General features: G+C 65.5%; 1 protein-coding gene across 1 annotated transcript; it reads left to right on the top strand.

Moving 5' to 3' along the window:
* The first annotated feature begins 242 nt into the window (after window positions 1-242).
* Window positions 243-15,282, top strand: LOC104696647 (cullin-9-like). The gene is given in 32 exon segments (XM_039568279.1): window positions 243-519; window positions 880-1,488; window positions 3,711-3,865; window positions 4,234-4,752; window positions 4,873-5,008; window positions 5,210-5,400; window positions 5,889-6,264; window positions 6,478-6,682; window positions 6,958-7,165; window positions 7,248-7,441; window positions 7,581-7,759; window positions 7,762-7,806; window positions 7,896-8,121; window positions 8,510-8,615; window positions 8,926-9,153; window positions 9,319-9,409; window positions 9,483-9,654; window positions 9,806-9,911; window positions 10,064-10,159; window positions 10,247-10,270; window positions 10,272-10,423; window positions 10,946-11,086; window positions 11,159-11,334; window positions 11,562-11,692; window positions 12,155-12,337; window positions 12,680-12,837; window positions 13,149-13,359; window positions 13,446-13,611; window positions 13,736-13,881; window positions 14,060-14,177; window positions 14,627-14,823; window positions 14,902-15,282. Coding segments are annotated over 32 exon segments (5,952 nt in total). The 5' UTR covers window positions 243-497; the 3' UTR covers window positions 15,187-15,282.
* The last annotated feature ends 48 nt before the right edge of the window (window positions 15,283-15,330 follow it).

The following is a 15,330-nucleotide window of genomic DNA, read 5'->3' as shown; positions in this document are numbered from 1 at the left end:
GCCCTCACGGCCGCCGTCGGGCGGGGTCTGCGCAGGCGCCCGCGGCCGGAGCGGCGCGGGAGCGGTGCCGGAGGTAACGCGGAAGCCCCGGCGCGGCCCCGCGGCGGAGGGAGGGCGGCGGGCTGGGCACGGCCCGGCGCGGCCGGCGAGCGCCCGAGCGGAGCTGGCCCGGGACGGGCCCGGGCAGTTTAGGGGAGGCCTCGGTCGCGGCCCCCGGCCGGCCGGGGAAGGGGTGCGGCAGCCGAACCGGGCCGGGTCAGGCGCTGCTCCGTGCGCGGCGAGCTGTCGCTTGGCCCGCGCCTGGAAGGAGCTTTGAGGCTGCCGCTGGCGCGGCCGGTGCGCACGAGAGCTCTCCCCGGGGATGGCAGTGCCGTGCCGCCTGCCTTCAGCGTGCGTGCCCCGGGCACAGGCCTGTTCCTCACCGTGCTCCCAGTCCCGCCTGGGTGATGTGCAGCAGAGCCCTCCAGCGCAGACTTGCACTGGCCCCCTGATCCAGCATGCGGGCTTCACCTGGCTCGGGTAGGTCCATCAGCACGCAGCCAGGTGTCATAGGTGAGCTTCCTGGGGAAAGCTGCCCTTCCCGGGCACTGCTGTCCGTATTCCTGCCATGCCCACAGCCTGTTTGACAGTCCAGAAATCACTGTAGTTTGCCCTGTAATAGTGTTACTACATATATGCAGTTTTCCAAGGAGAAAAGTGAGCCATATCTCATATTTACTGTGTTGACAGCCCTGTCCTCGAGTGCAGCCAGTACAAAAGCACGTTTTAGTGGTTGCATTGCCATGTCACCAGCACTGTGACACACAGGAACACAGATCTCTAGCCATAGCACGCCTCAGCCACCTCTCCCCAGTTCCTGCTTCCCCTCTATCTCTGCAGACCCATCTGCTGCCATGGTGAATGAGAAGCACAGTGGCACCCTGCTTGTGCAGCTGGGGCCCAAACTGCAGGCCTACCCAGAGGAGCTGCTCCGGCAGCGGCGAGGCCACGACGGCCGCCCGGAATACCTGGTGCAGTGGAGCGTCGTTAGCTCGGCAGAGAAAGCAGCGGGAGGCAGCAGTGCCTCCTCTGCAGAGAGCAAGGCAGAGCACATCTCCATGTGGATGTCTGCAGAAGAGGTCTGTGCCAGCTGCCCGGCGCTGCTGGGCCGGAGGAGGCCGGAAGGGCCGCGGCCGAAAGAGGAGAAGGCGCCCGGGCCGTTGGCCGCGGATGTGCCGCTGGACGAAGCCTCGCTGCTGGAGATGAAGGCCGATGTCAGGAGCCTGGTGCAGCGAGCTGGGCGCCAGGTGGCCGAGGCCGGGACGCCCGAGTGCTCCATCCTGAGCACGGTGCACGTGCTGGGCGCCTACGCCAGCATCGGCTCTCTGGCAGGCGCCTTCAGGGAGACGGGAGCCCTGGAGCTGCTGATGGCGATGCTGGGCCACAAGGAGAAGCGGATCCGCCGCAGCGCTGGCCAGATGCTGCGGGCTCTGGCTTCACATGATGCAGGTGGGGGCTGCTCCTGCTCGGTGCCTCTGAGGAGGTGTTGCTGGGCAGCTGAGGGGTGCCAGGCCTTTGGGAGGGGTGAGATGCCTGGGAAGCAGCATGTCTCGGGGTTTGCTGGCAAAAGGGGAAGAATCAGTCTGGATCTTGCAAGCTTCCTTGGTTGCAGTTGTCTGGACTGCTCTGGGAGTTAGAAACTTTTTCCCCTGCCAGGTTTCTGAGCTGGGATGCTGATTAACTGCTGGGAGTGTTAAGGAATGTTAGAGGTGGCTGTCTCCTCTAGCAGCCCCAGCACCTCTCCTGCTCCACCACTGGAGCCCAGCCTGGGGAATCTGGAGTTTCTCAAGCTGAGAGATGCAGCTGCCACTTTCCCATTTGCAGGTTCAACCAGTAGCAAAGCTGAGTGCCCACCCTGGAGCACAGACACACGCGGGACTCTGACACACTTACGGCACTCACATAAACACAAGCACAGCCAGCCACGTCCCCTCCTGCTCCTTGTCCAGCAGAGACAGAAGGTCACTCCTGCCAGCACACACTGCACTTTCCAGGTTCACAAGTACACACACATGGATCCCTTGGGTACCAGCATGGCCCCTCTGTCCTGCACCTGTGCCTGGATCCAAGCCCCTCTACCAGTCTCAGAGGTCCTCCTGCTAGTCAGTTTGTCAAGCCTGATGCTTGCTAGTAAACCTGTACCATTCTTGTTCCACAGTCCACATTCACACATCCCTTGGGACTTCTAGCACCAACCACCACCCACCTCATACCTTGGTCTGGTCTCAGGACCTCCTCCTTGCTAATCCAGCATGAAGTTTTGCTAACGAGTTACATGCACACCCCATGCACAGCAGGGTTGGGAAAGATGCAGACACTCACCCTTTCCCCTGGCACCAGGCACTGCAGTCCTGCTTCAGCTGCTGGTGCTGAAGTCCTCACTTGCCTCCCTTCCAGCAGCTGTTCTTCAAAACTCACACTGTTCTCTCCCCAGTGGCTGGTGACCGAGGATCCTACCTACTCCAGGCAATATCACTGAGTCCCTGGCACTTGCCCCAGGAGCTGGCACCTCAGGCCAGGGACACCTACACCCCTGACCAGAACTGAGTAATTTGTACTGGGTCAGCTGTATACCAGTCTTCCCGATAGCTGGCATTCCAGCCTCAAATCCATGATTTTGATCTCTCTGATGGCACCTCCAGCTTGTCACTTGCTCCACTTGCAGACTCCACAGGGCTCCCACAGCCCCAGTAAGGCTCCAGTTTGTGGCACCAAATGCCACTCATGCAGGTCTCACCGGCAGCTGGCACTCGGTCTTTGCAGTACACGCACACAGGGGTAGAGAGAGAGTTAGTAAAGATTTAGTAAGAAAGTAGGACAGACTGTGTCAATCAGGTACAGGGCTGCCAGACAAACACACTGACCAGCTGTGGTTTGAACATGACTGGCGCCTTTTATATCCCTTTCTCTGCACCCGCTTTTGTCTTCCTTGCCAATTCCAATTAATCAGATAAACCTACTGAAAAATAATCATTCTCACACCCAGATGTCCTTACTAATTGTAGTGACTGACCAGATTTGTTTCTCCTCACTGCATCCATTAGCATTTGTCAGTCAGGTTTGTGATTCTTTATGTTCTTGTTTATGGCTTCCTTCTTACTTTGACTCTTTGCAGTGAAAAGGTCCTTGACTGGATGCACTTAGAGGAACAGACAGTCTCTTTCCACATACCCTTGCAATGAATACCGGTGCCAAAGGGCTTGACACAGCCTTGGTGGGTAGAGGCTGGTCCTCACCCAGTTCTTTCATTTAAGGGGAGCTGCCATGGCTTGGAAGTGCCTGATTAGGCTTAGATACACCTGGAAGGTTGCTGGTTGTGGTGTATCCCACAGGAGATCTGGCTTTCCCTGTCCTAGTGCCTGAGTTCATGCAGCTCTGAAGTGGGGCAGATGAAGGGCTGATTCAGGTTAAAACTTGACTTCTTTTCTTCCCTGGGACCCTGTTCTGGAGTCAGTTATTTGGGGTTGCTGCTTTGTGAGAATCTTGCAGCGTTAGGGGTAGAAAAAACACACTGTGGAGCAAAGTGTTGCCAGTCCAGATGAAGGGGCAGAACATGGATCAGGTGACACTGAGCGGCAAAGCTGTTCCTACCCTGTGGCTCTGCCTCTCGCAGGGAGGGTGGGGTGAGGGTTGTCTTTAAGGGGCCTGAAGAGTTTTTGTTGTTGTTGCAGGGAGCCGGGCCTATGTCCTGCTGTCCCTGAGCCGGCAGGATGGCATTGAGCAGCACATGGACTTTGACAGTCGCTGCACCTTGCTGGAGCTGTTTGCTGAGATCACGTCCTCTGCAGAGCACTGCATGTCCTTCGAGGGGATTCACCTCCCGCAGGTGGGGACAGACCCCGCCACCAGCCCTGGCCTGCGGGGCACGAGGGGCCAGGAGGGGTGGGAGTGGGGGCCAGGGCTGGCGCCCTTGTCCGGGACAAGAGGGTAGTTGGAGGTGGGCAGGTGAGCAGGACTGGCTGTTGGGAGAGCCGGGGCAGGACCTGGGCCTGGGGTGAGGCTGGGGGCGGTGCAGAGGCACCTGGAGAACCCTGTCCGTGAGCAGGGAGGGGAGGGTGGGCTGAGAGGTCTCTGCTGCTGCCAGCTGGTCCGGAGCTCTCAGGGGAGCCTGCCTGGGAATGAGCTGGTGGCTCAGAGGGAGCTGGGGGCTGGAGGTGCTCTGCAGGCTGAGTGTGACAGCTGTGCTTGTTGCAGATCCCTGGGAAGCAGCTGTTTGTCCTGGTGAAGCGCTACCTGTGTGTGACTTCTCTCCTGGACAAGCTGAGCGGTGGCGTGGAGCAGGGAGAGGAGCAGCAGGGCTGTGCTGTGCCCAGCCCTGTCTCTGAGGAGAGGAGCCGTGTGAAGCAGGAGTTTGAGTTCAGCATGGCCATGGCAAACCTCATCTCGGAGCTGGTGCACGTGATGGGCTGGAGCCACAGCCACAGGGCAGAGCCGCTGGCCCAACGGGAGCTGCAGCCTCGCCCTGCCCGCTCCATCTTCCAGCACAAGACTCCAGCCAGCACTGCTGTCGAAGCAGCTCCCACATCCCCAGCAAAGGAGCCCGTGACCTTCAAGACGCGCTCGGCCTTCCCGAGCCGCAGCAGCTACGTGGAGTACGTGCAGGCCACGCTGGTGAGCGGCATGAGGGTGCGCATGCTCGAGGACTACGAGCAGGTCACCGCCGGCGACGAGGGCGACTTCCGCCGCAGCAATGATGGCATGCCCCCGGTGCAGGTATCCCTGCTGGGGGAGCAGGCGCTGCCAAGGGGCCTGTCTGCTCTCTTGTGCAGCCTTGCATAGTGGGGCTGGGCTTGCCTTCCCCCAGCTGGGTGTCTCTTGGGCTCTCCTCCTCAGGTGTACTGGCAAGCTCTGGGCTGTACGTACTGGGTTCACTGGCACATGGTGGAGATCATTGGCCCTTCGGAGCACAAGGAGCTTGAGGGCCAGGAGAAGGTGAACACCCTGACACGAAACCACAGACTGAGAGCAGGTGAGCAGCCTGTTGGTCTCCTTCAAGCATGTTCCAACTCTACCACTGCCATCCTGTCACCTCCCTTTCCCCCAGCAAGCTATGGTACGGTGGGGACCTCTTCTGCCTAGCAATAGCCCTTTCCTTGGGGAATGCAGAATGTGCAGCAGAGGATGGGGGAATTGTCCGAGCTGACACTGTCCCTCCTCTGCTCTCCTGCAGTTCCACAGCCATTCCTGTGCAAGCCCTTGGGGGGGCTGTACTCCCTGCCTTACCTGGGGCAGCGGCTGCCTAAGGCTGCAGAGGCACTGAGCCGTGCCGAGTGGTGGGAGCTGCTGTTCTTTGTGAGGAAGCTGGAGGCACAGGAGCAGAAAGAGATCACCTGTCTCATCCAGCAGCACCAGGGAGAGCAGGTAGGGGCCAGTAGCTGCATCGGGGAAATGGGAGGGAGGAGCAAGGGGAACATTAGGGAAGGGAGCAGGCCCAGAGGAGATGGCAAGTGTGAGCTGTGCAGGGACAGCCTGAAAGGGACAGAAATGGGAGGGTGAGCTGGGATGGTGAAAGCATGGGGAGCTTGGCCCAGCAGAGCAGTGAGTGGAGATGAGAGGACACACAGCGTCCCCTGAGTGGAAGAGTGACTGTGCAGCGAGGTTTGGGCAGCGAGGCGAGGCCGTGGGGTCATTCTGCCGGTTGCAGTTGGGTGTTGAGCACGGGTGGGAGGTGCGGGCTGGTGGGAGTTGGGCTGGGGACAGGCGGGGAGGGTGGCAGCGGGGAGCGGCCCTGGGCACCTCTGTCGGTGCAGCCTTTCTGTCCGTCCCGGCAGTGGCCGCCCCCAAGGGGCGCGGGGTCTGTGGCGAGCCCGAGGTTAACTTGTCCCCATCCATCGGTGTGGCTGTCGGAGGTGGATGAAGAAGCCCTGATGCAGCTGTCGGTGCCTGCGGAGCTGGCCCAGAAGGTGCTGCAGGTCCTGGAGAAGCGGTGCCAGGGCAGCTCTCTGCGTGACCTGCGCGGCTCCCGTGTCTACGGCAGACACTTCCTCGGCAGGGGGGCAGAGCAGGATGGTGGAGGGAGCAGCGCAGTGTGCTCCGAGGGCGACGGCTGCAGGAGCACCGGCCCCAAAGGCACGATGGCCAAGGCGGCGGAGGAAGAGCTTTCTGCAGCCGTAGGGCTGCCCCAGGCGCGCAGCGTGGCAGTGAAGTCGGATTCCCAGCTGTTCAGCGAGCTCTTTGAGAGGGAAGGGCTGTTCTTGCCAGAGGTGACGGAGGAGCAGAGCCAGGGTAATGTCCTGCTAGGCGCTGGGGCACAGGCGCGGTGCTGGAAGCGGCACTGCTGCCTCCACGGGGGAAGGCTCTGGGCAGGGCATGGGGGGCCGTGCAGCCAGCGGTTGCCTGAAGTGGGGGGGCCTGCGGGTGCTGGGTCTGCGGGCGCGTGGCACCCCGGGAGCTGCTGGAGCGTCGCTGCTGCCCTGACGCCTCCGTCCCTCCGGGCAGTGCTGGGCAGCTCCGAGGGGGTGAGCGAGAGCGGCTCGCTGGCCAGCGTTGCAGCCGTGGTGGACGTGATCCAGAGCCGCAGCTCGGCGGTGGGGTTGCGCTTAGCTGGGCTCAAGCACATCCTGAAGATGCTGGAGGAGGAGTCCAAGTCGGAGCAGCAAGTCGGCACAGCCCAGGGCGGGCTGGGCACCATCGGGAGCGCTGGGTGAGCCCTGGGGTGCTGCACAGCCCTCGTGCTGCCTGGGGAGGGCCCTGTGGGCAGGGTGGGGGCCAGTGCTGAGCTGGGAGTGCGGGAGGTGGCAGTGGCAGTGTGCGGGCGGGTAGGCGCAAGAGGAGAGGTGGATTTTGTGACCCTTTGTCGCAGGCAGGCTCATCGGCGGGGCCGTCCCAGCCGCAGCGCGGGCAGGAAGGAGGTGGCTGGCAGGGCCCGAGGCGCTGGCAGTGGCAGGAGCCCCGGCTGAGGTGTGGTGTCGCACGCAGGGAGAAGCTGGTGCGGGTGGCCGTGGAGCTGCTGAGCACGGAGGCGGCAGAGAAGGCGCTGGTGGCGGTGACGCTGCGGCTGCTGGCCGTGCTGCTGGCCCGGTACGAGCGGCGCGTGCCCTTTGCCACGGAGGGCGGCGTGCGGGCCGTGCTGGCCTGCATGCAGCAGCACGGCTGCTCCGGCCTGGTGCAGCAGGCCGGCCTGGCGGTGAGTGCCGGGGGTGCCGGGGGGCGGGCAGGGCCGCCCCGGCCGTGCTGGAGGTGCCGCTGCCCTGCTGTTGTCCTCGCAGGCCCTGAAGGTGCTGGTGGGAGCTGCGGACGCTGAGCCGGGAGGTGCCGGTGGGAAGCCCTTGCCCTGGAACCACGGCGACGCACAGATGATGCGGGAGATCTTTGCCAGCATCGGCTCTGCCTCCAGCGAGGGCTCTGCCAGCCTGCTGAGCGCCATCCCTGCTGCCCTGAGCACCATGCAGAGGGTGCCGGGGTAGGGGCGGAGTGTGGAGAGCGGCTGAGGTTGGGGGGAATGTGCAGGGGGAAGGACGGGCAGGGCGGGCAGGTGGCTTGCGGGTGCAGGGGAGGCTGTGTGGCTGGGGGAGGAGAGTGGCACGGCTGTGTCCCTGCAGGGGCTCCTCAGGGGTGCAGAACGGCCTGCTGGTGGTGAACATGCTGATGGATGGGCACCGGGGCCTGGCGGAGCAGCTGGCGAGCTGCGGTCTCCTGGAGGTGCTGCAGAGCTGCTGGAGGGACGGGCAGAGCGGCGGCTGCCCGCAGGCCGTGCTGGCCCTCAGCGCCATCAATCGCCTGGCGAGCACCGGCTGCCCCTGGGCCCGCAGGCAGCAGGTACCGCTGGCCTGGCAGGGCAGAGCGCCCTGAGGGGCTGCTGCCGCTGGAGTGAGCGCCCGGGCTGGGCTCACGTGTCCTTGTCACGGCAGGCAGAGAGGTCCCGTTGGACCCGAAGGGCGTGCAGATGCTCCTGGGTGGCCTGGAGGACGGCGTCTTGTCCAAGGAGGTGGTGGTGGCCCTGGAGCGGCAGCTCTGCAGCGAAGGCCCTGCTCCCGCTGGCCAGGTGGCTCAGCTGCTGCAGGACCACAGCTGCTTCAGGCTGTTGCTGCGCAGCTTGGAGCTGCTGGGGACAGAGAAGGCTGTGAGCCTGAGCATCCTCAGGTGGGTGCAGGGGAGTTGGGGGGGCTCTGGGACCCCCACAGCAGGTGTGTGAGTGCTGGTGGTCGTGTTGGGAAGACGCAGTGCATGTTTGTGGGTGGTGGTGGGGGTGTTCTTCCCTGGCGGCGGGCTCACCCCAGCACGTAGGCAGGTGCTGATTGGGCTGTCCTGGGGCGCAGGGCCGTGTGGGGACAGAGCAGCGTGTGCGGGGGCGGGGACACGCAGGGGCAGCGGAGGACGTGCCTGGGTGCTGGTGGGGTGCGCAAGGTGCCAGGGCAGCCTTGGTTGCCAGTCCTTGAGAGATGCCTTCCGGGTGGGGCAGGGAAGCAGGGCTGCGTGGAGCATTGCTGTCCCTGTGCCCCGGCCTGAGCAGGCCCCCTGTGTCACTCAGGATCCTGAACAAGTTCCTGGACAGTTATCAGGAGGATGTGCTGCCCTGGCATGAGTGTGTGGAGCCCTGTGTGTCCTGCCTGAGCACCCACAGCAGCAGCTGGGAGGTGAGGGGGCCTCGGGACTGCCGGCAGGCAGGGGTGGCTGTGCTGGGAGAGCTGGGAGCGGCTGTCCTGGCCGTGTCCATGTCCTGGTGGCAGCCTGGCCTTGTGTCCGAGGCACTGGGAGAGGTGGGAGCGGCTGTCCTGGCCGTGTCCGTGTCCTGGTGGCCAAATGCCCAGTCTGGCCGTGCCTGGCCAGGCTCTGGCGAGCGCTGGTGGGGTTGGGATGAGGGGAATGGAGCTGCAGCTCCGGCTGCTGGGAGGGCCCAGGGAGTTGCCAGCGGTGCCCCGGCTGCTCACGGCTGCGTCTCAGCAGGTGCTGCAGGAGGTTGTTGGCTTCCTGCACCGCCTGGGCAGCGCCAGCAAGGACTGCGTGGTGGTGATGTGCCACGTGGGCACCCACGAGGCTCTGAGCAAAGCCCTGGAAAAGCACAGCACGGTCCCGTCGCTGGCGCCGGCCCTGCTCAAGCTGGTGACGGAGTGTGAGAAGTTCGCCAGCCTCTACAAGAAGCTGACGAGCAGCATCTTGGCCGGCTGCATCCAGGTGGGCCTGGGGAGGCACGGCCGTGCTGGGGCTCTGGGTCTGGGGGCCCTCAGGCTGTCCCCGGCACTGAGGGACGGCCTTGTGCTCTCTGCCTGCCGCAGCCCTGCGTGGGGTGAGGGGAGGAGGACCTGGGGCCCCTGGTAAGAGCCTTTTGCCATCCCACAGCTGGTCCTGGGACAGATTGAGGAGCACCGCCGGAGCCACCAGCCCATCAGCATCCCCTTCTTCGACGTCTTCCTGCACAACCTGTGCCGAGGTGAGTGCGGGCAGTGGGAGCTGGCCCCAGGAGCTGGCTTGGTGGCTGGAAGCTGCATGTGCTCTGCCCACAGGCTCCAGCATGGAGGTGAAGGAGGACAAGTGTTGGGAGAAGGTGCAGGTCTCTTCCAACTCGCACCAGGCCAGCAAACTCACGGACAGGAACCCCAGGACCTACTGGGAGTCGAACGGCAGCACCGGCTCCCACTTCATCACTGTGCACATGCAGTGTGGGGTGGTGATCAGGTGGGGCTGGGCCGGGAGGGCTTTGTGGATCTGTGCCAGCCCTGCCACAGTGGCCCCGTGCTGGGGGCAGCGGGACATGGCCGGCAGGGCGTGGTGCTGTCAGGGGCCAGGGCAGGGAGGTGGGGACAGCCCCGTGTTTGCTGTGCTGCAGGGAGCTGAGCATGCTGGTGGCCAGCGAGGACTCCAGCTACATGCCATCGCGGGTCGTGGTGCTGGGCGGGGACAGCCCTGCCACCATCAGGACGGAGCTCAATGCGGTGAGTCGCCGTGGGAGAGGCGGGCCGGTCCTTGCTGTGCCCCGTGGAGGTGTGGCCCTGGTGCCCTCGGGGAGGTGGGAATGGCAGGAGCTGCGCTGCGGGAGCCGCTTGCAGGCTGGCGGTCGTGCTGAGGGCTCAGTGCCTCCCTGCAGGTGACCATCCTGCCCTCGGACAGCAGAGTGATCCTGCTGGAGAACATGACCCGCTTCTGGCCCATCATCCAGATCCGGGTGAAGCGGTGCCAGCAGGTAGGGAGCAGGGGCTGGGCCCGGGAGCGGGCAGCGTGGGGTGTCGGGGCCACGTCCGAGGGAGCTGAGGGTCCCGCTCTCCCGCAGGGTGGCATTGACACACGTGTGCGTGGGCATCGAGGTGCTGGGTCCCAAGCCCACTTTGTGGCCCATCTTCAAGGAGCAGCTGTGCCGGCGGACGTTCCTCTCCTGCACTGCTCGGGCTCATGCCTGGAGCCAGGAGATCTGCCGAGACCGGGGGCGGCTGCTGCAGCTCTTTGGCAGGTGAGTTGTGTCCTGGCTGTGCCATCGCGGTCCCTGGTGTCCCAGGGCCCCGGGGGACGTGGCAGGCAGCCTGTGAGGGGACAGCGGGGCTAGGAAAGGAGCAGCTGGGTGTGCCACCTGGACGGGAGGGGCCCTTGCTCCTTCCTGGCCACCAGTGGTTCTGGAGGGCCAGGGCCGCCTTGGGGTCCCCTGGGTTTAAGCTGGGCTAACCCCCCAGAGGGGGATGCTGGTCCCCCACAGGGGCCGGCACATCCTGATGTGGCAGAGGTCGGCCGGGCACAGCAGGATCTCGTGGCCACAGGCACTGCACAGCCCCGTTTGGCAGCGGCTGTGAGGGCCCCGAGGGCCATTGGGGGCAGGTCCCAGAGACAGCGAGGGGCCCTCCCTGGCTGCTGGGGGCGAGCGGGGCCACCGAGCTGTTGTGCCTTGGCAAGGGGCAGAGCAGGGAGCCACGAGTGTGCTCTGCTTTCCCGTGGGAGTTCTCCAGCCCCGGCACCGTGTGCCGCCCGGTCGCTGTTGCAGACTGAACGGGGCGCTGCAGCACGAGCAGGGCTTTGCCAGCCGCTTCCTTCCTGACGATGAGGCAGCCCGGGCACTGGGCAGGACGTTCTGGGAGGCCCTGGTGAACCCCTTGGTGCAGAGCATCACCAGCCCAGGTACCCTGCGCTCTCCGGGACCCATCCGTGCCGTGCGCCAGGCAGAGGCGCCTGGCTCTGAGTCTGGTTGGCCCCACAGGCCTGATGGTGTCAGTCCTCTGGGCTGGCTGCTGAGCGAGTACCTGGAGAGCGTGGAGCTGCCCCGCTGTGCCACGGGGCGCAGGGCTACCTTTGGCTCCTGCGTGCGGCGCCTGACCCAGCTCCTGGTGCACGTGGACCCCGGCGGCGCCGAGCCAGAGGAGAGCAGAGCAGCTGGTGAGCCAGGGGCTGCCCTCCGCGGAGCTGGGCAGGCGGTGCTCCGGAGCGCCAGGCTGTGGCTGTGAGGCTCCTCTGGGCAGCGTCCTGTGGCACAGGAGGCTCCTGAAGCCAGGGAAGGCTTGCGGTCACGCCCCAGCAGTGGCCGCGCCTCCCCAGCGTTCCCTCAGCCCTGCCGTGGCCGGTCAGTGTGCGGGGCCTGCCCACGGAGCCACGCTGAGCCTGAGGTTGACCCTTGGCAGGTGGGAAGGAGGGGAAGAACAAGGAGGTGCTGGCCAGGACTGCAAAGGCAGTGGTGGAGAAGCCGAGAGGTCTGTGGGGAATCTCGCAGTGCTGGCGTGGCGTGGTGCAGCAGCAGGTAGAGCTTGGAGGGCTGACTGGGGGGCGTGGGACCTGCCCTGGGTGGTTGGAGCAGGGAGTGGGGTCTGGAAGTGCCCTGGGAGCGTGGGGAGGGCACAGGGCTGTAGCTGGCCTCCAGAGCCTGGAGCGATGTGGGGACAGCCGTGCTGCGCTTGCCGCCCTGGCGTGGCTCGGGTGTCAGCCAGGCCCTGTGCCCAGGCTGATGCTGCGGGCCAGGAGACAGGTCCAGCGTTGGGCTTTCTGTCCTGCTGGGCTGCTGCTGTGCCTCCCTTGTGCCCCCACAGCCCCTGCCCAGCCCTCGGAGCCGCGCTCCCGCCTTGGCAGCCCCACAGCAGCACCAGAGCCCCGAGCTGGCCCTGGCTGGGACCCAGGCAGTTGGTGTTGGCAGGGCAGGGCAGGGCTGGGGACAGTGCGAGGGGCACGTCCTGCTGCGGGCTCAGCCCTGGTGCTGCTCCCACAGGTGCAGCGGTTCCTGGAGGCGGCGGGGCAGGCGCCGGACCTTGCGGAGCGCTACTGCCGGCTGTACCAGCGCCTGCGCGGGGCCACAGAGGAGCTCTTTGGGCAGCAGGCCGCCTTCGTGCTGGCCCTGGGCCAGGGCTTTGCAGGGGCTTTGCTGCAGCTCTCCTTCCTGACTGCCCTGCACGTGAGTCGAGGGAGCGCGGCCCCGCTGCCTTGGCCCTGGGCACAGCTGGGGAGCTGCCCTGACCCGTGGCGCTGGGCGAGCTCGGGGTGGGTGGTGTCCTGTTCCCCCGAGCCACAGAGCCCTGCCCTGGCACCCTGGATGGTGGCCAGCTCAGGTGCGTGGTGCTCGTCCCAGCGTGGGCCCGGCCCCGGCACAGTCCTGCCCTGGGCTGGTGCCTGGGCACCCTGGGGCCCTGCCCGGGAGCGCCAGAGTGTCCCAGCTGCTCCCCTCAGGGACATTGCCCCAGCCCGGCCCTGTGGGCACCTGGTGAGCCCTGTCTGCAGCCAGCCCTGTCCCTCGCAGGTGAGCGAGCAGTTTGCCCGCTACCTTGACGTGCAGATCCAGGAGCTGCGCAGGGCCGCGGGCAGCACGGGGCCTCTGGAGCGGCTGCAGCAGTTCCTGGAGCCCTTTGTCGTCTTCAGCGGCCTGGAGCTTGCCCACACCTTTGAGCACTTCTACAGGTGAGGCTGCCGTGTCTCCCCGGAACCAGGGGCCTGGTGCAGCGTGGCCTGGTGTGCTGGGGGAGCCCGGCCTGGCGCGGCAGTGGCGCTCCCGCTTTGCTTTTACGGGGTCATGGAGCGTGGAGGGCCCGTGGGTGCTGCCGGTGTGCGGAGGCACATTCCCTGCTGGGGACAGGGAGGGGAGCCGAGCGTGCTGCCAGGCCCGTGTGCTGTGGGTGAGGCTGGGCTTGGAGCTGTGGCTGTCTCCTGGCGGGCGGCTGATGGCCACAGGGCTCGGGCCCAGCCCTGACGGAAGCTGGTGGCCGTGGCAGGCACTACCTGGGGGACCGGCTCCTGACGCAAGGGCCGTCGTGGCTGGAAGGAGGCATCGTGGAGCAGATCGGGCTGTGCTTCCCCAGCCGCTTTCCCCAAGACATGCTGAGCAACTTGGCCGAGTCAGAGGAGCTCCAGCGGCAATTCTGCCTCTTCCAGCTGCAGGAGCAGGATAAGCGGCTGCTGGAGCTGGACACAGGCCTGGACGAGGTGAGAGGGATGGTGCGTGGGGAGGCCGGAGGCTGCCAGAGAATCCTGGATCCTGACCCGAGCCGCCCTTGTGCCCCCGTGCCCAGGTGCTGGGAACGGCCTCGGTGGCAGATGTGCCGGAGGTGAAGGTGCTGGCCCTGTCCCCGCGCTGCTGGCCTGTGTCCCCGCTCTGCTACATGGAGAACCCTGGGAGGTTTTTCCCGGCGGTGCTGAGCTCCCCCCTGGCTGAGTTTGCTGACTTCTGCCGGCAGAGTGAGTGCTGCGGCCAGGAGAGTGCCCAGACCCTCCAGGGCAGCTCAGCCACGAGTGGTGGCGTGCTGGGGTGGGCTGAGTGGCTGGCAGGGCTGGTCCCTGGCGCTGACACTGTCCCTGGCAGGCCAGAGCCAGCTGGGCTGGGAGTGCACAAAGCCCCGTCGGCTGCAGTGGACGTGGCTGGGCCACGCCGAGCTGCAGTTTGGAGACTGCGTTCTGCACGTGTCCACGCTGCAGATGTACATCCTGCTGTGCTTCAACAGCGCCCAGGTAGGAGCTGGGGCCACCGTGGGGCGAGGGAGGCAGTGGAGGCCGGAGCATGGCAGGGCCGTGTCCTCCCTTCCCTTCTGCTGGGGTCTCCAGCAGTGTTGGGGGCACAGGACCCCATGGTTAGGCCAGGCCTGTGGCCAGTGGCTCTTGGCCATTGCCCTCCCACCCCGTGCTGCAGGAGGTGGCTGTGGAGGCCCTGCTGCAGGCTACGGGGCTCCCTGCTGACCTGGTGCACCACGCGCTGACCCCGCTGACCCACGGCCAGGGCGTCCTGGAGGGGAGCTGCGCTCCGGGGGGTGAGTGCGGGGCTGGGGCACCCGGGGGAGGGGCTGGTCTGAACCCCGAGGGGGTGCTGGGCTTAGGGGTGCAGGAGTTCGTAGGGCCAGCGAGGGGGCTGGGTCCGTGTGTTGCTGCCGGGGGCACGGGTCTGTGTGCCAGGCCGGGGCCTGAGGCCGGTGTGGGGCTGGGGGTGATGCGTGGGGTGGGGCTCGGGGCCATGCACGGGGCCCATGTGGGTCAGCGTGGGTGGTTGGGTCTCGGGTCTGTGTGTGGGCTTGGGGCGGGGCCAGGGGCTGTGTGCGTGGCTGGGGCTTGGGGCCACACGTGGGGGACAGGGCTGGGGTGGCCAGCGGTGCAGGCAGCAGCAGGAGGCCCAGCTTGGGTCCCACAGCCACACGTGTGTCCCGGGGCTCCTTCAGGGCCCAGCCCGAGGCTTGGCTGAGCCTGGCTTGGGTGCTGGCTCCAGGTGCCCTGCGGCTGAACCAGGCAGCCTTGGCCCAGGCCTCCGGCCGCCAGCTGAGGCTGCTGCCCCAGCAGAGGTACCTGCGGACAGAGAGGGCTGAGGTGAGCGCCCTGGAGAGGAAGAGGAACGTCCTGTGCTGCCTCATCACCCGCATCCTCAAGGTGGAGAAGCAGCTGCACATCGACAACCTGGTGTTCAGGGTACGGGGTGGAGCAGAGGGGGCCCAGGGGCTGCGTGGGGGCTGCAGCCACTGCAGTGGGGCTCCCTTGCTGCCGTAGGTGATCGCTGCCTGCCAGAAGGGCGAGCTGGGGCCGGGGGTGCAGTTCCTGAGCTTCTGCTGCCACAGCGTGGACGTGCTGTCCTGCATCCTGCACCTGTTGAACCAGGGCTATCTCCGGCGCCAGGAGGGGAGGCCTCATGTCTTGGAATACATCTCTGCTGAATCCACAACACTCCCCACTTCTCAGGTACAGCCACAGGTTGCCTTCCAGACTGTAGAGATCAAGACAGCAGCAAGCCTGGCCTCTGCTGAAAGGAGACAGACTTTTTCCACGTTCAGGTAGATGAGGACCTGGCTGGGAAGACTCAGGCTGAATCCAGTCTGTCTCTTCCTGAACATGCGTGAGTTTTATTTAAATAAATGAGCCAAGCTCCACCCAGTCCCAGCTTGGAGTCTGTTGGGGAGCTCAGCTGGTCCATGGCAGGGA

Source organism: Corvus cornix, chromosome 3 (assembly GCF_000738735.6).
Source record: "Corvus cornix cornix isolate S_Up_H32 chromosome 3, ASM73873v5, whole genome shotgun sequence".
NCBI lineage: Eukaryota > Metazoa > Chordata > Aves > Passeriformes > Corvidae > Corvus > Corvus cornix.
This window is presented reverse-complemented; position numbering and strand designations above follow the sequence as displayed.